This window comes from Vitis vinifera, chromosome 13 (genome assembly GCF_030704535.1).
Source record: "Vitis vinifera cultivar Pinot Noir 40024 chromosome 13, ASM3070453v1".
NCBI classification, from domain to species: domain Eukaryota; kingdom Viridiplantae; phylum Streptophyta; class Magnoliopsida; order Vitales; family Vitaceae; genus Vitis; species Vitis vinifera.
The window spans coordinates 29,382,113-29,402,925 of record NC_081817.1 but is presented as its reverse complement, the minus strand read 5'-3'; the positions used below and the strand labels follow the sequence as shown (position 1 = coordinate 29,402,925).

General features: G+C 35.8%; 3 protein-coding genes across 5 annotated transcripts; all 3 read right to left on the bottom strand.

Annotated features, from left to right (window-relative positions):
- Positions 1 to 9: 9 nt before the first annotated feature.
- Positions 10 to 5,319, bottom strand: LOC100257960 (zeaxanthin epoxidase, chloroplastic). Of its 2 annotated transcripts, none has more exons than XM_010661255.3 (10): positions 4,201 to 5,319; positions 3,245 to 3,407; positions 3,090 to 3,164; positions 2,880 to 2,980; positions 2,379 to 2,497; positions 2,077 to 2,288; positions 1,678 to 1,769; positions 1,217 to 1,331; positions 1,010 to 1,113; positions 10 to 236 (listed from the first exon to the last, which is right to left on the bottom strand). In XM_010661255.3, exons 1-10 carry the CDS (start codon positions 4,632 to 4,634, stop codon positions 224 to 226), a joined length of 1,428 nt encoding a protein of 475 aa, XP_010659557.1. In that variant the 5' UTR covers positions 4,635 to 5,319; the 3' UTR covers positions 10 to 223. The 2 variants fall into 2 exon arrangements, with proteins under 2 accessions (XP_010659557.1, XP_002268367.2); XM_002268331.4 differs by having other exon boundaries at positions 10 to 233; positions 4,201 to 5,318.
- A 1,202-nt stretch (positions 5,320 to 6,521) lies between these two features.
- On the bottom strand, positions 6,522 to 13,837 carry LOC100263217 (protein EMSY-LIKE 3). 2 transcript variants are annotated; one of them, XM_010661257.3, is made up of 10 exons: positions 13,454 to 13,837; positions 11,927 to 12,138; positions 11,722 to 11,831; positions 11,351 to 11,603; positions 10,993 to 11,196; positions 10,829 to 10,897; positions 7,942 to 8,184; positions 7,788 to 7,856; positions 7,632 to 7,695; positions 6,522 to 6,992 (listed from the first exon to the last, which is right to left on the bottom strand). In XM_010661257.3, exons 1-10 carry the CDS (start codon positions 13,479 to 13,481, stop codon positions 6,943 to 6,945), a joined length of 1,302 nt encoding a protein of 433 aa, XP_010659559.1. In that variant the 5' UTR covers positions 13,482 to 13,837; the 3' UTR covers positions 6,522 to 6,942. The 2 variants fall into 2 exon arrangements, with proteins under 2 accessions (XP_010659559.1, XP_059597790.1); XM_059741807.1 differs by having other exon boundaries at positions 6,522 to 7,695; positions 13,454 to 13,805.
- Positions 13,838 to 16,613: 2,776 nt separating this feature from the next.
- LOC100252814 (myb family transcription factor PHL5) lies at positions 16,614 to 19,858 on the bottom strand. The gene is made up of 7 exons (XM_002268362.4): positions 19,070 to 19,858; positions 18,775 to 18,976; positions 18,611 to 18,687; positions 18,471 to 18,510; positions 17,168 to 17,222; positions 16,992 to 17,061; positions 16,614 to 16,904 (listed from the first exon to the last, which is right to left on the bottom strand). Exons 1-7 carry the CDS (start codon positions 19,556 to 19,558, stop codon positions 16,815 to 16,817), a joined length of 1,023 nt encoding a protein of 340 aa, XP_002268398.1. The 5' UTR covers positions 19,559 to 19,858; the 3' UTR covers positions 16,614 to 16,814.
- Positions 19,859 to 20,813: the final 955 nt, after the last annotated feature.

Below are 20,813 nucleotides of genomic sequence, written 5' to 3'. Positions count from 1 at the left end.
CCCTCCCAATCACCACCAAACACAGCCTCAAGCATTTCCAAAGTTTTCATTTAACATATCAGTCTCAGATCTTAAGTCACATATGCAAATCAAGGTCGTATTTTCCCTACTCAATGCCCTCAGCCTGAGGCTTTAGGATTTAAGGTTACCATCATCCACCGTTAACTGACAAATATATCAAGCAGTTTTTTTCCATGATTGACCGCAAAGTCTTCTTCCTCTTTCACCACAACCTGCTGGGGAAAACAACCCAGATGAAGCTACAGTTTCTTCAGAAGGAAAAACTAGAGCAATGGCCAAAAGAAAGACATCTCATTTGTTTAAAAATCAACCAAGGCGGCAGTGTGGCAATTTCTAAAATCCCATCAATGATTAAAATTCTTCGGAAATATCGATACTAATACCAGTCATTTAGAATATGTACTTCAATAAAAGCACTAGCAGGGAGAGGTTTCGTAGGTGCTATGTTCCAAAATGCAATATTTTTAATCATACCATGTTATCACCTACATTGGATTCCGCATTCCCTTCGTTAACCCAAAAACAAGACAACAATATTCCGGTAATGGGTTTGTTGGACAAACAATTTACCTGTGGAGGCACGGATTGCAGTAACAGAAAACAAGCTCAGCGACAATCATTTTTTCTAAAAGCTTAAACCGTTAAGGTTTTAGCGCACAATGAGGATAAGTTTTCCTACTATTAAGGTTCAATGACTAGAAACTATATTGAATAAACCAAAACTGCATCATCAAATTTAGAAAAATTTGTTGTTGCAGTAGTATAAAAACAAAATATCAGTATATCTGCAAACATATAATAAATAAATAAAGATGGGTTCACGTATCGTTTCAATTATAACCTTTTTTGTTTCTTTTTAAAATTTGATGTTATTATGATAATATCTTTTTATGTGGATGAAGAGCATGCTAAAAATGCCAAGAATGGAGTTTATGCTTGAATTCAAAGTGATAAAACCGGGATTGAAAGCAATATTCTTTCTTCTTACCCATGGCCTGATATCATCCAAGTCATGAACTGCTGCAGAAAAACCTGGAGAAACATTCGGGCAACTTGAATTCCAGGATGGGTGATCCGCAGTGTTGACAGGCCCTGTAACCATGAAAAACAAACACAAAATGAATAACCATGATTCTTAATTCAAATGAAGAACTCTGATTGGATTGAAGCAGAAAATCAAATAAGGAAAGCTTACAGGCAGAGGGCCAAATCCAAATTCCATGTAGGGTTGGTAAGCAGCAAGCACTTCAGATGCCATCCTACTGGCTGTGTGCACGGTACCAACCCGGAACATTCTTTTCTTCTCATACCTGTTCATGATGAAGCCATACAGATTATGGAGCACTCTGCATTTTTCTGTATTGACGGAAAGAAATTACCTGATCTTTTGGCTAGAACCACATTCAAGGAAGAGCGATTTAACCTTTGGGAACTCCACAGCTTCCTATTTGCTTAGTTCTAAAATAGCATTAACCAGTAACCATCCAGAAGTTTTGTACTAATACCCTTGTAAGTTTCATGTGAAAAAGGCACTTTTGATCATTTCCCCCCTTATTGTCCAAAAATTCTTAAGCTATGATCAGGGTGAACTAGCTGATGATGTACTTGAATCAGTTTTATTTACAGGTCTTAGAGGCTAGATTTCTCGTTTTTTACCTTCTAAGGGCGGAAACAATTTGATCCGACAGTAGAATGCTGGAGCCACTGTTGGCAATCTTATCAAGCTCAAGAATTAGTTGGTAACAGTCCTGCAAATATAATTGCCAACATGATAAGTCCATGGCAATTCAAACGGTTTAGTAAAGTGCAATCACCCCTGATCAATATCCTTTAACAACCTTACTAGATAAATTGGAAAAATGTGCTCAAACAACCTACAACCTATCTTACTAATAATAACAAAGGGCCTGATTTACAACCACAAGCTATAGCTCGAAACCCAGTCTTAACTTCTTTGGTAAATTGCATTTACCTTCTACAAGTCTCAGTAACAAACTCTCCAACTCTTTTTCTATTCAATCAGCTAGAGATAAAATTCAGTCACATATAACTTACCTCAATTGCCATGCAACCCCCTTGGCCGAGATTCGGTTGCATTGGGTGAGCGGCATCACCTACTAGAGTCACTCGCCCCGTTCCCCAGGAATAGATCATATCTCTGTCGTATATGTCCCTCTGTAAAATCATATGATCTGGGGTTTTCAAAATTAGTGTAATCACTTCATCACACCAACTCCTGAATAGTTCCAGAAGCCTCTGTTTTTTACCTGCAGAATGTAAAAGGAAGGTTTCTCAAAATCATAGAATTGAGTTCCTTTAAAAGTAACATTACCACAAGCATATTTTGAGGGAGATACCTTTGGGAGAATCAGTATTATTCATGGGAGGCTCCCTATTGAAGGCATACCATTGCATCTTTCCATTCCCAACATCTGAAGCAACAAAGTACTGGTTCAATCCCAAGAATACTCGATACCTTCATAGCAGAACATGAAACTAAGCAAACCAAATTTTGCATAACTGCAAAAAATATCACAAATTTCGCTGATATTTTTTTCTAGAGAAAATTTAGAGAAACTTCCCGATTTGCATATTTAAGTCTTGTTCTGGGAAGTATTCCAAATGATTGTGCAATTCAGAGGCATCAACATTTTCCTATTTGGTTACTTGTCTTTATAGGAAAGAAGTTGAAAGTAATAATATAAACTCTTCATTAATTTTCCCAACTTCTACCAGGCTTTCTTTATTAACATAGGGCTTTTCCTTTTGAAAAATATATTTTCCTGAGTAATTCCAAAATCCCAAATTTCAATAATGCCAGCATATTGAGTTTGTCAACATGATGCCAAATTACATACCCGACAGTATTGATGTATGGCGGCACAAAGTTTGTCAGACCACTATAACATGTGTAATTCGAATATTTTGCTTCTTGCCTTCCAAATAGTTTTGATCGCACCTGACAAGAATGGCAAATCAGAATTTGGGAACCCCAAAATGAGGATAGAAGAATCGATCTGTTACAAATAAACAAAAGGAATGAATATACAAAAGGAGAAGTAGCCTACTTCTGACCATATCCCATCTGCCCCAATTAGAACATCACCATCATACTGGCGTCCATCTTCAAGGGTGACAGTGACCTGAAAATTCAAGCAAAGAGGTCGAAAATTAATTCAGATCTTCATCAGATGGGTAATAAATATTCTAGGACATTACAGACCTTGTTAGAGTCTTCCATGAAGTCCACAACTTTAGATTTGTTACTTAATATCTCGAGCCCAACTGCATTGACTAATATGTCTTGCAGTGACATCCTACATATTACTTGAGTCACCGGGAGTCCCCTCCTTATGGCAGGAGTTAAAAGATCAAACTTGCTAAGCCTGATATGAGAAGAGAAGAGCTAGAGAACCATGATCGTATACCAAGACTTAAAAAATGTTTCTCTCATGTAATTGAAAAGTATGTCAATGTTATTGAAATTCCAAGAATAAAGGAAAGGAGGAGCGTTGTGTCGGGTGCAAACCAGTAAAGATACTTTAATCAGACTGATGTCCAAATGAAAATTTCAAGCCTAAGCTACAATGGTTTTTAAAAGGAAAATGCAGAATAGAATATCCAGTCAGCCCCGAATGGTTTGGATTCGTGGGATAAACCTAGTGGAATTCAGTTGTAAGAAAATATCTAGTCCTGCCTCCCCTGCACCCATATCATCAAACACAACCACAAGGAAAATTATAAAAAAGAAAGAAACCCGTTTGAAAAAACTCCATACGCAAAACCAACAATCGCAGGGGTAATGAAAATAATGTAATGATGGAGAAACCCCATTATTTTGTCTTAGATTAGACAGTATGCATTGTTTGGAGAAGAATACCAAATAGTATGCATGGTTTGGAAAAGAGTAATAAACCTTTCTCAGGCTTGTTCATGGCAGGGTCTTATAAGTTCTAATCACAAAATTCAGCCATAAGAAACAAATGTAGTTCCTGAAACAAGGACAAACTCAAACCCAAAATTCTAATCAAACAACCTTGTAAAGGTAGTCAAGAATGCAAATAAACGTAAATTATTCTCATCGGTATAGCGTAAGCAACTAAACAAATTCAGTAGAAGAAATGCACAATTTAATTCTATATTCAAACTTGTGAATAGCAAGGAGTAAGATGTATATACCATTCGCCCGAAAGACCATCTGCAAGGCCATTGATCCTATCACCAGTAACACAACCAGCTTCCATAATTTGCTTTGCAACATTTTCATCAATGGCTTCCAACACTGCCAAAGCACTACTTAAGAGTTGAATCGGGCCACGGTGGCGTCCCTCCCCTCTCACTGCACTCAAATCCTTCTCAAACACCTTCACCTCAAAACCCCTATGCTTCGCAGCCAGAGCCAGTACTAGCCCTCCTATTCCTCCGCCAGCTATCAAAACCCTAAACCTCTTCTTCTCCTTCTTTCCATTACCATCTCCATCTAAACTAACATAATCTCTACCCTCACACCTAATATAATAGCTCTTCATACTCAACTTTTCTACCCTAAATTCAGAGATATTGATAGAATTTTGATATCGATTGCAAGAACTAAGACCTTGCAATGGTGCCATTTGTAACAGAACCTGAGGTTCTTCCACTGATTGCCTAATGGGGTTCTTAGTATCTATGACAGGGAAGACAATCAGCAGGCTCAAATGTTAAACTTGTACCATACATGAGGTCCATCAACTGAATAAAACCCTAAAAACATCCAAATTTCACAACAGGAAAACACCTCAGAATTCTCAAAAAGTGGAGAAACTTTAAAGGAGGATCACATGGGTACAATGATTCCCAGAACGAAAAAAATGGACAAAATTCAGTTGAATTTGAACGCCCATGAAGAAAGATTGCATCCCATTTGGAAAAAAACACCAAAACCCGACAAATCCGCACAGCAGCAAGGCGGAACTACAAAACCCAGTTTGAAAAATCTTCAAGAACTAATCTTTTCTTTATTGAATGCGCAAAATTGAAGTGGGAATTCAGTCTTTTTGACAAAGAGCAGTACAGGGGAAACGAAGAGGAAGATACAGAGGGAAAAACGAACTGAAACTCAAAACCCAGAAAGGGAATAGATTGAACTGGATTAGAAATGTCCCATGAAACGAACCCACAAAAGCCTAGATGGGGTTGAAGCATTTGTGATGGAGACAGTGACCAAAAGGAAGTAGAGATTCTTGTAATATAGTCAGCCATCAAGAGAAGAAGTGGGAAACAACACAAACTTTCTCCTGTAGCTTTCAACAGAGAAGACAAAGTCTCAAAACGCAGCGTTATGATAATTCAGAAAAAGGAAAAAAAAAAAGAAAAAAAAGAAATAGGAATCACTAAATCTGCTGCACACGTGGCTCTAATTGATTGGTAATTAGTGTTTTTATGCAAAATCGCGTGAATCTCTTGGGTTCTCCTGTTTCGGATAAATTTTGGAAAAGTAGTGACCCTTCCAAACAGACCTTTGCTTGCTGGTAAAAAAATAAAATAAAATAAAAACAGAAAAAAGGGAGTTTGGGATATTCTAAAAAAACATGTTTTCAAAATTTTATCCAATGTGTTTTCTAATTAAAAAATAATTATGAAACATATTCTTATTTTTTATATTTGAAAGCAAGATAGTGTAAAAAACAATTGAAAATTCTCAAAAAAAAAAAAAGTTTGTTTTGAGAATAATTTAAATTTTTTTTTTTTTTAGTAAAAACAAAAATGTTAAATACATTTTTAAATAAAAATAAGAAAACTGAATGTAAAAGAAATATTTATGCCAAAAAGACCAAAATACCCATCGTTTTGAAAACATGACTCCCATGTGTTTTGAAATCCACTTTTGTCATCATCATTCATGGAACCCTACTTTTGCAAAAGCTCCATTATTTGTGGGGACATCAAAGCTCCTTTTATTTTGTTTGAGACACCTTAAGTTTTTTGAACATTGCTTTTTAAAAATACAACAAATTTTAAAAATAAATTTAAAATATTCTAAAAAACAATTTAAAATATTTTTTTAGAACAAGAAGTATTTGATAAATTTTTAACTGAAATAATTTTAAAAAAATTTATTTTTAAATTAATTATATTTTCGTGTATTTCTTTTGAAAAATATTTTAAAAAAATTATTAAAAAAAACAACAAATATAAAAACTTACTTATCATATGTAAACATTCCATGTCTTCACCAAAAAGGTAAACAGGAAAAACTATTTTTAGATCTAAATTCCCAAATAAAATTTTATTACTCAAAACAATGAAAAACCATTTCCAAGAAATACTTTCAAAAAACTGTTTTCTCCAAACATTCTCAAATAATAAACCCCTATGTTTGAATTCTCAAGCTTTGAGGTTCCCAAATGCTGGTCTAGGAACCCAATTTGAAGATCCCACATTAAACCTAGAAAAATTCCACTTCTGAAAGAATATCTTCTTCTATGACTAACCCTAATTAGCAATAATGTGGAAAGATAAAGAGTCAAAAGACATCCCTTTTTAAGGCCAAAAATCTTTTACAGAATCACACTAATAATCAGCAACAATCTGCAACATGGGAAATCCAATAAAAAGGCCAAGAATATTTTACAGGATCACATGTTAAATCACTACAATAATTTTACACAAGCATCAGCCTTTTACCTCAAACTGATTATACTGTTAGCCGATAAACTAACCGCCCCAGTTAACTCAAAGACCCAAGCCCAGAATTATTATTTCATGTCGACAAAAATCATCTCATCTGAGGACTGGCATTATAGGAGAAAAATCAGTTTTGATAATCTCTTCAACATCTTACGGGTCATTGCCATTTACATATCCTTCTGCAACCAGTTTATCGCCAGAGTCTATGCCTATGTTGGATCTTCTCATCATATGACATGCCAGGTCCTCCGGTCATTCTCGGTCCATTGAGTGCCCATGGGAGAACTGATGGCCACCTTCATCTGCCTCAAGGAAAGGGCCAACATAGACATCAGAAAAAAAGGAAAGAAAGGGAAGGGAGGAACTGAAAAAGATTAGCTGGGAGACGAGTACTTCCATGCCAACTACTACCATGCTAATGGTTGGCATATGTCAACAAAGATACAAAGCATATGGCAACCGGAATTTAGATTCTACTAGCACAGAAATAGGAGCAAAGGATTATTCATTTGGTGAAAATAATGTCAGAAATTTGAAGATAGAAAATAATAACCTATTCGAGCTTCCAGATGATAATAATAGTAGTACATGTGTGTGTGTGCTTTTTTTCTTTTTTTCTTTCTTTCTTTTTTTTTTTTTTTATGGTGGGTGGGGTGTTTAAAATAGGTTGATTTTTCTTTCTGTTGCATTTGATATGAGTGCTTCCAGAGCACTATCAAATGCCAGAAACTGATGTGCAGCTCCGTTTTCAGCTATGCCTCCATTCTAGTGGATGCAATTTGTCATCCACTGAGACTGGAAATCAAATATATCCCTTCAATTTCAATGGAACTCTAAATGCCAAACTATTTGTCACAGCCACAATGGGGCAATGCTAGCTTTGAATAATCAACTGAAGCAAGATAAAAGAAAAAGAGGAGAAGAGATGTGAATATTTGTACCGCTTTCGCCATCAGAAATATCTGCAAGCCTCCCAATTGCATCAAGTAATGCTTGTTCATGCTCCTACATTACCGTAAACAATTCAGTTATGTAACTTGATGCAGAGTCAAAGGAAACTTCAAAAGGAAATTGAATAAGACGGTTCATTTTCTTACCTTCAGCACTTTCTTTGCTTTGTCAATCTCAAGAGGGTCCGGATGATTTGCAGTAAAGACCCTCTCCACCTGCCAAGATCACCAGAAAAATTAAATATATGAATATAGTAAGAACAAATTCAGTATTAACATGGATCAGGCTGCTTTCATTTACCTCCTTAATTAGAGTGTCTGTATGAAGTATTTGAATATCATCTGGTGCCTTCTTCCCAATGCCATTCTGTGATGGCAGAAAATCTTTTTTAGACTGCCCCTTTGGGAGCCCTCTACCTCTACCTGCACCCTGAACACTATCACGACCTACAGCTCTATTCATCCCATGACCTGATCCATCATAACCTCCTCTACGAGAGATTCCAGGGTCCTCACCATCCCACTGTATATCCTCTGGAGAAATCTGAATTGAGAAACATCGAACCAATAACAAGTAAAATTAGAACACTTCGATTGTGATGGTTCTGCTGCTCTGATAAATTTTTTTGATATGCAAATAGGATAATTGTATTAATAGAAGTGCCTACAGAAAAAGGTGCAGTCCATGTGTATATGATCCATACAAGCTGCACAAAAAACAACATATAGAAGAATCAACCTAGCTAACCAAACCCCAAACTATCAACAAAATTCTTTGGATGGTTGAACCCACCCCTTTAACAGCAAAGACAATGTCTTAAGAAAAAACACTTTTTGCCACAAAATTGACCAGCTCCACTGTGTCAAAAGATCTATTATTGAGCTCTGGAAAAATAACTCAGAATAAAACATCCACATCATCTTGCACTTTGTACCCTATAAAAGCGCCTTTCCAACTGATCAGGACATAACCATTGTAGGGGAGCAACCAAGGACACAGCAAACAAAGAGAATGCTAATGGCCATAACTCAGAAATCCAATTGCAGTGAATGAGGATGCAGCCTACAGACTCAAAAATCTTGTTTACACTGGCAACACCTGATTAACCTTTATTCCAGTAAGCTGGTAGACAGTAATGATTCCCCCCCCCCCCCCCCCCGCCCCCCCAAGCTGCTCCAGCAAAAAAAAGTCAATCTTTGATAGCACCCTGGATTCCAAATGAGCTTAGCTGGGCAGATGAGGGATTCTCCCTGTGTCACAGAATAGTAGAAGGATCTAACTTGAGCCCCACTTGGAAATTCCAAACCAACTAGTCTGCAATGACTCTAGAAACAGAAAAATAACTCAACAGCAGCAACAATGACTCCACCAAAATTAACCCCCAATCTGAAAAATCCCTTCTAAACCCTGGATTCCAGCAGAGTCCATTCCAATAATTCAACACCCAAGCCACTTTATGGACTGCAAGACTAAAAGGAACCAGAAGACATTCTTTCAAAAGCCCCCCACCACAAGAAGGATCATACCAACACTTAACACAAAGACTATTCTCAATGGAAGAACTCATCCCAAAGAAAAAATGGACCACCCTCCCTCATTGCTTTCCATAGGCTCACACCATAAGCTTCTCTACCCTTTCTAGAGCACCAACACATACAGAATTGGAAGGATAATTGCTACTCTATCAGAAAAATAGTTGGCCCACCTGAAGTATATTTTAAATGGCTCATCTAAAGAAACATGTTTGCGGCAACGGATGCATATAAATACATACACTTAATCAATGTCATTCAATTGGTTTTGCAGGTTAAACCAATAATCCCTTCCTTTTTGTACAAATTTTAGATGCAACAAGTGACATATGCTCAGCTCACTCCAAGGCGACGCTAGTTAAATGTTCAAATCTGCTAAACTCAGATGTGTGCATAGCCCATATAGCCTGTTGGTACACAAGCTGACTCTGGCCTAGCTTAGCCTGTTTGCATTAGACTCCTTGGTATTCAGACTGGGATGTGAATCAGCTTCAAGACCACTCTATAAAATGGGCTGAGATCAGGATGACAGTTGTGGGCTGCAGTAAGCCTCTAACTTCAGGTTAAACTTGGTCCAGCTCAGCCCTGGACCTGAATGACATCCCTCTGCAATTCCTGCCATCTATACATCGTTCTTGCCATTACAAGGGTTATTTGCTGGCTGAGAAAACAATTGCTACATGAGGCCCCTCTCCATGGTGTTGATTGATATCTCTTCTAGCAGTTGCTAAAGCTCTTTGGAAAATTTTCATGTTTTACCAATAAAATATACAATATTTATTTTTAATTTCCAACATTCAATTTGACGTAGCATCCAACCATAAATCTGTATTTTACAACCCTGACTTATCTATCCATATCAACATTCAAACTATAATTATAAATCCAACTCTACCAAAATAAAAGATGATAATCAATTCTTGAAAACCAGATTTATCAAATTACATGATGACCAATTGATTCTGGTAGAAGATGATTCAAGAATTATATGATTCAACCATAAAACGGCAAGAGGCATGGGCAAAAGAAAAGGGCTCTCATAGCTGACTCAAAGTAAGTGAGATTGTGTTTTCATAATAGTTACTAGAGAAAGAAAATAAAGTGGAGAATCAAGCAAAAGGTAGAGAAGGTGAGAAACAAGGCTCTTAGTGTAGGAAGAAGTACTGAAGCAAGAAGAACCTAGGATTTTGAAGAGGCATTTTAGGAGTACATCAAAGAATAAGCAGTTATGAGAAATAAATTTGTCAAAACTCACAAAACAAGTTGATTAACTAATCTTAGTAATGGGAAGTTAATCTTAGAAATGATCATGCCTCAAAAAGGAAAACAAAATCTAAATGATCATAGAAGTGGAATTCTGGACTCCAAGTAATATATTTTCCTCTTTAAAATTTACAGTGTATGATCTTTCACAAGAAGTGTGAACTAATATATAGCAATCATGAATTTGGTAGCTCTGAAGTTCATCCTTGGAAAATGCAGGAGCATATAACTTCCTGCTTCAAAAGTATGCTTCTGCAGAAGTACTGTTCAAACCAACTATAAAAGGATCCGCCATCTAGGGGTTATGTTTGCCTAAAAAATTGCCCACATGCAGTAGATATGGAAAGTAAGAAAGAATATCTTAGAAACCACAAAGAGAGATTCAGAATTACCTCTGAAAGATTAACCCATTCCCATGTCTCATTTGCTGAACCCATATCGTATACCAGAGCATGCCGTCCCTGACATGGAAGGATTTGAAGGAAAAAAAAAAAAAAGTAATATCAGCTGCCAAACCTGCAGGATACTGAATCCCTTCATATCTGAGAAGGTATACCTCAACTGGATTGTAATCAGTTATAACAGCTTCATAAAAGTTGTTATCATCAGGCCACCTGGTCCTCACTTTCCTCCCAATCAATGGATCAAATGTTGCTGCTTCAGCAGGCTCATTCACTCCCCGATTAGCAACTTGACCTCTTCCAGTTGGACCTGAGGAAGCATACTGCATGGACTTCATTGAAGATGCCCCAGGCAATACCTGACCCAGTTAAATAAATGGAACAGAAACAAAACATAAAAAGATATTCAGACATAAATTTTAGTTACTGAGCATAATACTGGACTTAACATTTAAAATAAAAAATACAATGGCATTCAATGACCTTGTGTGAACCTCAGACTTTAAAACTTACAGATTTATGCTTCTTTCCCTTGGGTCCTAAAATAGGTCCTCGTTTTGCAGCTGATGAAGATGGCTGGTTGGATGCAGCTATTGCTTGTGGGTGAAAAGATTGAGATGGCCCACCAAAGGATTGAGAAGGTATTGACTGGGTTATTTTCTGTTTCTTGCGAGAAGCTGAGACGGTGGGACTAGGTATGGGATCATGCACAGCTTGACCAGTAGTGAGCATGCCAGGTTGGAGCCCGCCTGCCTGTCTCCACTCCCTAGTGGGATCATTCAATATATATCCATTAACAAATAAAGGACAACAAGGCTTACTGAAACCTAAGAAACAGATTTCCCTCATAAGAGCAAAAAATTTGGAATAAAACACTAAAATACCTTATCCTACGGATGACATCATCTGCATTAACCCTGCCAAGAAGCTCTCTGTGTTCCTCATTTGATAATCTTAACTCTTTTCTAAGTTCTGTTATTAAACTTTCCTTCTCCTGAAGAAAAAACATTGCATTTAGCAGTTACTAAACCTGGTAAAAAAAATTCCTTAGAATATTAGGTTCATGCAAACAAAATGACAGAAAAGTACCCAAGTAATGGCATCAGCTTGAGCTTTGAAGGCTCTTAAAACTGAACTATATGCTTCTTGCTCTAGTTGGTGAATTTGGGTCTCCATATCAGTTTCACCATACATTCTAGAGTATGGGATGGAACCTACAACAGCGGATCTTCCATTCCCAGCGACACGCCCTCCTCTGGGGATTCTATTTTGATGTGGTGGAGGAAGATCATCATCAGTTCCTGCAATTATTTTAGAATGGGACATGTGAATAGATCCATGAGATGTGGGTGGTAAATCAATCAGAACTTCAATATGAGATAGAAAAGAGAGCAAAACTGATTGGTTAATCTGGTTAAATGATTGAAACGGCAAAGTCCAACATACTCACAGATGGAGACAACTTATGTCAGTTGACTCTTTAAGTGTATGTTTGTTGTCTCTTTCAATTGGTTGACAGTCAGTATTTTTATCTCCAACAAATTTGGGAGTCATTTGTCAAAAAAATACCTTAACTATGTTGTGTCAGTTACTCCTTAAAGCATACAATGAAAAGATTCAGTATATTCCTGTTTGCACTGAGGCCACATTTATTAGATTGCAAATTCTTATAAATGCATTTATAAGCTTTGGAGGATCCGTCATCCAGTACAGAAAGGAAATCTTCCCGTGCATCCAAAATTTTGAATAAGATTTTAATTTTGGAGTTACAAAATTGGTCAACATGCAACCAACAAGGGTTGTGGGCCCAAAAAAACAGCGTTCAAAGCACATGTATAGACTGGCACATGAGACATGGAAACAAAAAACCTGAAAAGCGAATGCCTATGTAGGAATGAAACACTCTCTGATACAAAGTTTGCCAACAACTAAATCATTATGTTTTCCAAGCAAAATACCCATGCTCTGATCGAGGAGCTAGACAGCCAGATAGTGTTCTATCATAAAATCAAACATTCTCCGAAAACTTCTACTGGGTTTTCTTATTCCCAACGTTGTGAAATCCCCTAAACAAACTTCAGATCCTTACTACTTCATTTACCATAACATTCAGCAACATAATTTCATCTCTCTCTTTCTGTAGCATCACAGAGACGCCATATTTAACTGTAATTTCATCCATGGCTGAGAAAAAAACTTGAATACCTGCAACGCACAAAACCTCCCAAATTGCAAAAAACAGAAGAACACAAAAAACCAAACTTTTCGAGTTCTTTAAGCCCTTTCCCTCTTTCTGCACAAGAACGATTACAATTTACCCCAAACACCAAAGTTCACGCGAAAAAACCGCCAATATCTTATACATGGAGATTCAAAGAGCCAAAGTAAAGCTAAACACACAACCCAGACCACGAAAACCGCACTAAACCCTAATTTCACCCCTCCAAGCTGCCAAGCGTCAATAACTGCTTCGAGCAACACAAACCCCTCCAAGAACGCGAATGCGGACCCCAAATTTAACAAAAAACTAACCCTAATTCATCAAAACAGCACTACAAAAACCCTAAAATTCACCAGAAAACGCAATAAAGATTGGATCTTTCAGAGCAAACTCACCACTGCTATCGAAAGGCTCGTAGTCCATAGCCAGCTTGTACCCCAAAAATCCAACAAACCCTAATTTCCCACGCCTCAAAACCCAGACCAGAGACCAGATTGCTCAGACAGATTTCGCCTCAAATCGCCCCCAAAACTACACGGAACGATACCGTTTCGCCTGGATTCTTCAGCGGCTCGTGTCCCGGGCGCTATGTAGGAGAAATCGACGGCGATTGCGACGCTCGGACGAGAAATTAGTGTGCTACAAACACCGGAAAGTTTCTCTTTTGAGTTCGAGTGACTGTCTATGCAGCAAAGCCTGGAGAGGGAATGAGAGAGAAAAAAACACGGACTTGAAACGTGTTTTATATCGCCTGCCTTTTGTAATTAATAGTTTTTTTATGTCCGCCTCCATATCGCATTAATGGAAATTTGAAAGAAAAAAATGGAAATAATGATGCCATATTTAGTAATAAAAAACTTAGTCTTATTTTTGGAAACTTTCCCAAAGAGAATTTCGTGAGTTAATTTCCACGGAATAAAATAATAAAATTATTTTTTAAAGAGTATGGACCGATAAAATGATCTCATTTATGTTAATAATATGTCACCATGTGTATATTTAAGGAATTGAATAGAGAAATATATTAATAACTACATTGTTAAGTGGTCTTTTTTTCTCTTCGATCTATCAATTCAAAATAAGGTTAGTAACATTTTAACCAACATGTTAATCGACTTGAATGACCTCCAACTCTAATGCAGGGCTAAGGCAAGAGGGTTTTAGAGGTTAGGGCTATGGTTTAAGGAAAGATTCGGGCTTTTACATAAATGGGTCAAGTGTCAGGTGTCTAGTTTATGCTCTTACAAATATTTAGCCAATGTTGACACTCCTAAAAGGTGCCAAGCTTGGCCGTTCCCACAAAAAAAGGATAAAAAAAAAAAAACCTCTTTTGGCTTTCTTAATTATGGTTCATATGTATATTATGTGTTTTTAAAAATATCATATTAAAAGATGTCATTGTTGATAATTTTGATGGTAGTGACAAGATCTTCAGATTTGAATTATGCTATATATTTGATAGTAGCTAAATCAAGCTCACCGTTAGGGTGTACTAAGCTCAATATTCGAATTATATCATATATTCAATTGTAGGCAAATCAAACTCACCATCAAGGTGCACTAAGCTCAATTAAGCTTCATGAATCTTACTAACAACTCAATCAAATATTAAGCATTAAGATTTGTTATACAACCAAGTACCCCTAAGAGAAGTATTGGTGATACTCAATCTATTGTTTCCAAGCCCAAACAACCTCTCTCACTAATGATGTTAGTCAAGGATTTTACCTCATAAATTTTGATGATTACAAAAGAATGAATAATGGTTTAATCATATTTTTTAAGTTTCTTGAGTATGTTTTAAAGCTAAAAATTTTTCTCTTTCGAAGATCAAAAGTGCAAACCAAGGATGTAAGAGCAAAACATGCACCAAAAAGGCTTAAAGTTAACTTTTTATTCTAAGTTTTCATGGAATGTGAGGTTGAGGCATATTAAGGTTTTTTTTGCATACCTTTCAACGATACCTTGCCTTACAATTTTTTAAAATTCTTATCCAATCAATCTTTTATAAATTACCTTATAAACATGTTTTAAATTGGATGAAAACCAACCCCACATCAATGTTTATTAAAGCTTATTAGTTTTCAAAAATTATATTGAGATTTAATCTAGCTAGACCTTTGAACATTTATGACTCAAACGATTGAACAAACTTATATTAATTTTTGAAGTCAAGGGTGATTGATTGACAATCTTTAATTGAGTAATGTGTAATGGGGTTGGATAACAGTGGCTACTGGTTGCTCAATTGGCTAAGGGAGGCCTCAGTTGGTATTGAAATCGGTTGACTTGCATCATCCAACAGTTAATTGTTAAAGTGTAATGGTTAATTATGTGGTTCACCACCTAATCAATTGGTTGAATTGTAACACTTTATTTTAAGTTAGTGGTTGTAATCTTGAGAAAAATTCATTCTTATACTTCAACAAAAGAAGATTTGGTAAGTGTAGGAGAATAACTATAAAAGCTTGTGAATGTCTATTGGAACCTTAAATTTGAGTATAAGAAGAATTTGAACACTTTAGTTGAGAAATCCTTGATTTAGTGGAAATGCCTTAGTTAAGAGGAAGTAAAAGAGATAAGATGTAGATAATTATTGAACCACTATAAAAGTTCTGTGTAAAATTGAGGTATTAACACTTTTGATTTTAAAGAGATTGTCATGACTCATAGAGAATCTATGAAGAAACTAATAAATTCAAGGGTCATTCAACCCATATTACAAGCAAAATTAGGAAATATTAAAGATTATAGTCAAACATTAGATCGAGTTGATATATTATATTATTTATCAGAACTCTTTCATTCAAATAAGAAATGTAACATTTTGCCATAACTCTCTCACCTACGAAGTTTATGCAACGAGACTTAGGCCTAGAGATTCAATCGGATGGTGAGCCCAATAGCACTCTCATCAAAGTAGAAAGAGTCCATATGTTTTGAACAATGGTAACCAAGGAAGGTTTGGAGGATTACCCAGCCTTCCCCTTAGATAAACAGGTTAGTGAAAGGTCATGGAGGAATAATAGCATGAGGCTAGGCAAAGGAAGACTATACATATATTTAGTAACATGTTTAAAAATGATTTTCAATTTTTTACAAAATCAAAACTCTATTTAAGAATGCAAATATGAACAATAGTTTTCTCAATTTACTCTCTTTGAAGGTAATATGTATTTGTGTATGATGCAAACGTTAATTCTATTTTTTTTTTAAAACACTTCACAAAAACAACTTCTTATTTGTTTGAGTCTTTAGAAAACTTTTAGACTATATATTGGAACTTTAGAATAGAGAATGTGATGGGAAATCAATTCATTAAGGTGTTTGGACTCAAAAATTTATTCTCATAGAAATCAAATTCTATTCTAATTAATGTTTTGATTTGTCCTTTTTATATGATCGTATGATTCATGAAGGACAACATGAATGAATAGCTTCCCTTTTTGTTAAACCGAAATAAGACTAATCATACCCTTACTTGAGTGTACCCATATTAGTGGATGTAGGTATGATTGGTCGAACACCATTAAAATCCTCATATACCTTTATGTGAATTGTTCTATTTTTGTGTCATTGAAGTAACATTGTTTACATTAAAACTTCCACTAACATAACAAATTATGTGTTAAATGTGGATGGACTTAGAAACAAAATGATCAATGTGAATACTGGCAGGCAAGTGGGGTGATTTGTAAAGCCTTTTTCATCAGAAAACTTATCTCACTATATGGTATGCAAGTCAAAGGGGTTCAATCAGGGTCTTATTTGGATTCTGTTGCTGTCCAGCATCTTCTTCAGCTGCTTCCCTTGTTCTTCAATCTGCATCTGTAAATTTCTTTGAATCTGATTCCAAGAAAGAGGAATTAACTGTTAAGGTATATATATGCAGGAGGCAATTTGGGTTGAGTAGCAAAGGAAACAACCCCAAACCTCTAATTGTTCATGGAGACGCGTCTGGACTTCTAGTTGCAGTTGCAGTGCTTCTGCTACCCGCAAGCCTCTGCCAGAAGAAAAACACCCAAAGAGATTAGAGAGAGCATGACTAGTGAGTAGTGATATGAGAAGTTGGCGCTTAGAGAGAGCATGGGTAGTCTGTCATATCTTACGTTTCGGGGTCAAACTTTGTTATGAAATCTGCACAAGTTCCCTTCTCAGATTTTTCTGCATTTAGAATAGATTATTGTTGAAAAGTATCATAGACATTGTTTCTAAATTAATTGTTCAACATGGTACATATCAAAACTGGGTTATTCAAACATGTATCGAAACTAGGCTAGCTTAGTAAAAGGTCATTAGTTTAGAAGTCATATATTTATTTTCTTAATTTATTGAGTTCATGTATAAATCCAATAAAAGTTGTTAATGATTCATCTATTAACAGACCCATCTCTTATGTCCAATAATAATCAATGGTGATTTCAAAGAACATTGGATGGATAGAAGATATTGAATCACTATGCATCGGAATTTTTAATAAGTAAGCTAATAGTAAATGTTAGGAGTTTAAAAATGTTGATTTGGTTTAGATTTTTGGAGGAAATATTTGCTGAATTAACTTAGTTGGTTCACGTTCTAGCAAAAAAGACGGTACTATATGATGAAGAGATGCAAAAAAGTCCATTTGATAAAACCAACATAATTGGTTTATGCTTGAAGCAAAACTAGTCAAACCAACCTTCTAGCAATGAAAAATTCAAATCAAAAGCTTGCTTAAGATCCATTTATTTGGCTTTGATTTGCTTTAAATGATTGGTTGGATATAAGCTATTTTAGACCTTAGGCCCATTTGATTTTTAAAAGTTATTTAAAATTTTGGGAAGAATTACTTATCAATTAATCACTTCAAGCAATTCTCCTATAATCATTTCAAGTGATGTGCAAGATTTTTAAAAGTGAGTTTTCAAAAGTTTGTCAAATGTCCAATTCTTGTAAAAAAAAAGCACTTTCAAAACATTAGGAAATGCTTTTAACTTTCTCAAAATCATTCAAAATGGGCTTTTAATGTTCGAATATAAACAAAAAAATAAAATAGAAGTGCGTGATAGTGCTTTCTATAACATAATATATAGCTATAAAGTGATTTTTTTTTTTTTTTTCTAAAGAATCACCTACAATGGTTATGAATAATCTCAAATGTTCACTTAAATTTTTGAAAGCTTGATGAACACTTAATTTCTATACGAAAACTCTTTTAACCATCTCAAATTGACTGTCAAATGACTCTCAAATAAGTTCCAAGTTGGTTTCCATAATTCCCATACCAAGCTTAGCTCCATGGTTATCAAAAACCAAACCAATTTAGTCCATTTCAGTGGGGTTGGATTGGTTTTATTGGTTTTCAATTTCCATGAGAATTCCTACTAGCAGAAGCCCACATGTTAATGTTCTTGCCTTAGCATTCATACATACCTTCTGTTGATCCTGGTAGGTGCCTTGCAATACGATACTTCTGAAAAGCAAAAATGGAAGAACTCTCATTTCCAGACCCAGAAAAAAAATGAGGAGAAACAGTAAGCCAAACATTCTGAATTGAGGATGAACATTGAAACCTGCAAGTGACTTTTGATTTGGAAGATGGTCAGTCCCTCAGAGCCCATCAGCCTAAGGATTCCCTTTGGAGTTGCCTCTGCATTCAACCATCAAATTAGCATTGAATCAGTAAGTTCTTGTGAACTGCAAACACTACATACGATCACCATTGCTGTATGCTCACTTGCAGCTCCCCCTAGACGATTTACAGACTCAACAAATCGCTTGTGAAGATCATGAGTCCATCTAATCCGCGACTTGTTTGAGGCTGCTGCAGCCGGTGAAGAAGAATTGCCTGAAGCAACAGAGTAAGTACTATGAGAAGGATTTGCAGACTGCCTCCTTAGTTGAAATCTAGGGCTGGGTTCCACAAGCTGATAGGGAATCTGTAGAGTACTCCATTGAATGAAGAAGAAGTCATGGAATCAGTAATCAGCACACAGAAATAAAATAACCATAAGCAGTAGCCGAGAACTCACTCTTTGATTCTGATTTTCCCGGAGAATTCTGTAGGGGTGCTCATCTTCAACCTCAGACTTGATGAACAAGATGTCACAAACCGGTGAATTTCGGTATGGGGTTCCGAAGGACTTCTCAAGACAGCTGGGGATGTTCTGAGTATCCCTTGATTGAGAACTTGCCGGATCAAGGTTAGAGGATGGATATGATAGGGTTTCTGAATCAACAGGATAGGAATCACATTCTGGAAACCCCATATAGACTTCAGTTGCATAGAAGGCTGAAGCTGCTGGAGAACCGAAATGGCCAGCAATGGTGGTGGACATATTAGCTGTATTCCCCAAGTTGATCATCTGCTTGGAGGAGCCTCCCTCCGAGGCCGGAAACTGATCAGGCTGGAAACAAAGTTCCATCTTCCATGGCTGCCGGGAAAAAGTACTACCTTTTCCAGAATAACAGTTGACTGATCCAGTTTTCTGTTTTTGGACATCAATCTTCTGAGTATTCATTATGGGCAATCAACAAGAAATGCAAGAAAAAAAAAAAAAGAACTTTTCGTTTTGATTGACTACTTCTCAAACTGACTGAACCATTATGTGAATATATAAAGGATGAAGAAGATAAACAATTCACAATGAATATGGACTCTTATAGGGACTAGGGACGGATTCACTATGAATATGGACTGGGGGAGTCTTCTCTCTGCAATTCCCGTGCCCTAAATTCATTTTGTATGAACCCATGCTAGCCTTTTCAAATACTTGATGAAGGGTGGATTAGTTGATATAGAGTCTAACAATGATCATATGATAAACCTAAGGGAGGAATTTATTAATATAAAAGCTTTCCATGTAAGTAAACAAATCAATGAAGTTGATCCCATCTATAAGGATCATATATTATTGGAATAGGTCCTAAGAAAGGGTTAGTTAGCATGCTAATGTTGATTAATGTATAGCTAAGGCACAGTTTTTTGAGGTCAACAAGGATTCGATACTTACAAAAAGCCTTCACATTTTGTTTATTGAGGGGCATTAAACAAAGATGAAATGATTCTTAGATGACAAAGACAACTCTTGTACCAAGGCAAGCATGTTATCTTTCAATAAACAAAGAGGAATTCTTTTGGCTCCTTCTGTGGGCTTTACCATGCAAACTGACCCTTGGGTGTTTGAAGGGACCATGCAAATAGGTTTGCCCTTAATGGATAATTTGTCCTTCAACTTGTTGATCATTTTGTACGATTTGTACGTCCTTCAACTTGCCGATCATTGTGTACGATTTGCAAGAATATATAGATGGATATTAAGAGTTATGATTTTATGAACCATGGAGTTGAATTAGAAACGCAGACTTAAATCCTACTTCAAATAATAGATAATAAAAAATAAACCTTGAAAGATTTACTTTGGATGCATTTTTTATTTTTTGTTTTTAAAATAAAAATAAACTCCATAACATTTAGTGTCTCTTTGGATGCATGGCATATTTTTTGTTTTTAGAATTGAAAACTTTTATATAAAAGTAGAACATATTATACAAAAAAGTATAAATTTATATTATGATTTAAAAAAATTTTAAATTTGAGATAGTGAAAATTTTTATAATATCTCAAAATTTTAAATCATTTTCAAAACCATTAATTTTTTTCACGTCTTTCAGAGTTTTTATATCTTATATAAAAATTACTACTATTTTAAATTTAAAAACAAAAAAATAGAAAATATATTCAAATAAACACTTTTTTTTTTTCAAAAATTAATG

Bases quoted from the DNA above. Each gene is read 5' to 3' on its own strand.
- LOC100257960 (XM_010661255.3), bottom strand. From the start codon at position 4,634: ATGGCACCATTGCAAGGTCTTAGTTCTTGCAATCGATATCAAAATTCT. The intron at 3,408-4,200 runs GTATATACATCT...TTCTCATATCAG, and splicing joins GATGGTCTTTCGGGCGAATG to GCTTAGCAAGTTTGATCTTT. The intron at 2,981-3,089 runs GTAGGCTACTTC...CATTCTTGTCAG, and splicing joins CAGATGGGATATGGTCAGAA to GTGCGATCAAAACTATTTGG.
- LOC100263217 (XM_059741807.1), bottom strand. From the start codon at position 13,481: ATGGACTACGAGCCTTTCGATAGCAGTG. The intron at 11,832-11,926 runs GTACTTTTCTGT...TTTTTTCTTCAG, and splicing joins AAGCTGATGCCATTACTTGG to GAGAAGGAAAGTTTAATAAC. The intron at 10,898-10,992 runs GTATACCTTCTC...CTTCCATGTCAG, and splicing joins CTGATTACAATCCAGTTGAG to GGACGGCATGCTCTGGTATA.
- LOC100252814 (XM_002268362.4), bottom strand. From the start codon at position 19,558: ATGAATACTCAGAAGATTGATGTCCAAAAACAGAAAACTGGATCAGTC. The intron at 18,511-18,610 runs GTTTCAATGTTC...TTTGCTTTTCAG, and splicing joins AAATCAAAAGTCACTTGCAG to AAGTATCGTATTGCAAGGCA. The intron at 17,223-18,470 runs GTATGTATGAAT...TTCTAAATGCAG, and splicing joins CCTACCAGGATCAACAGAAG to AAAAATCTGAGAAGGGAACT.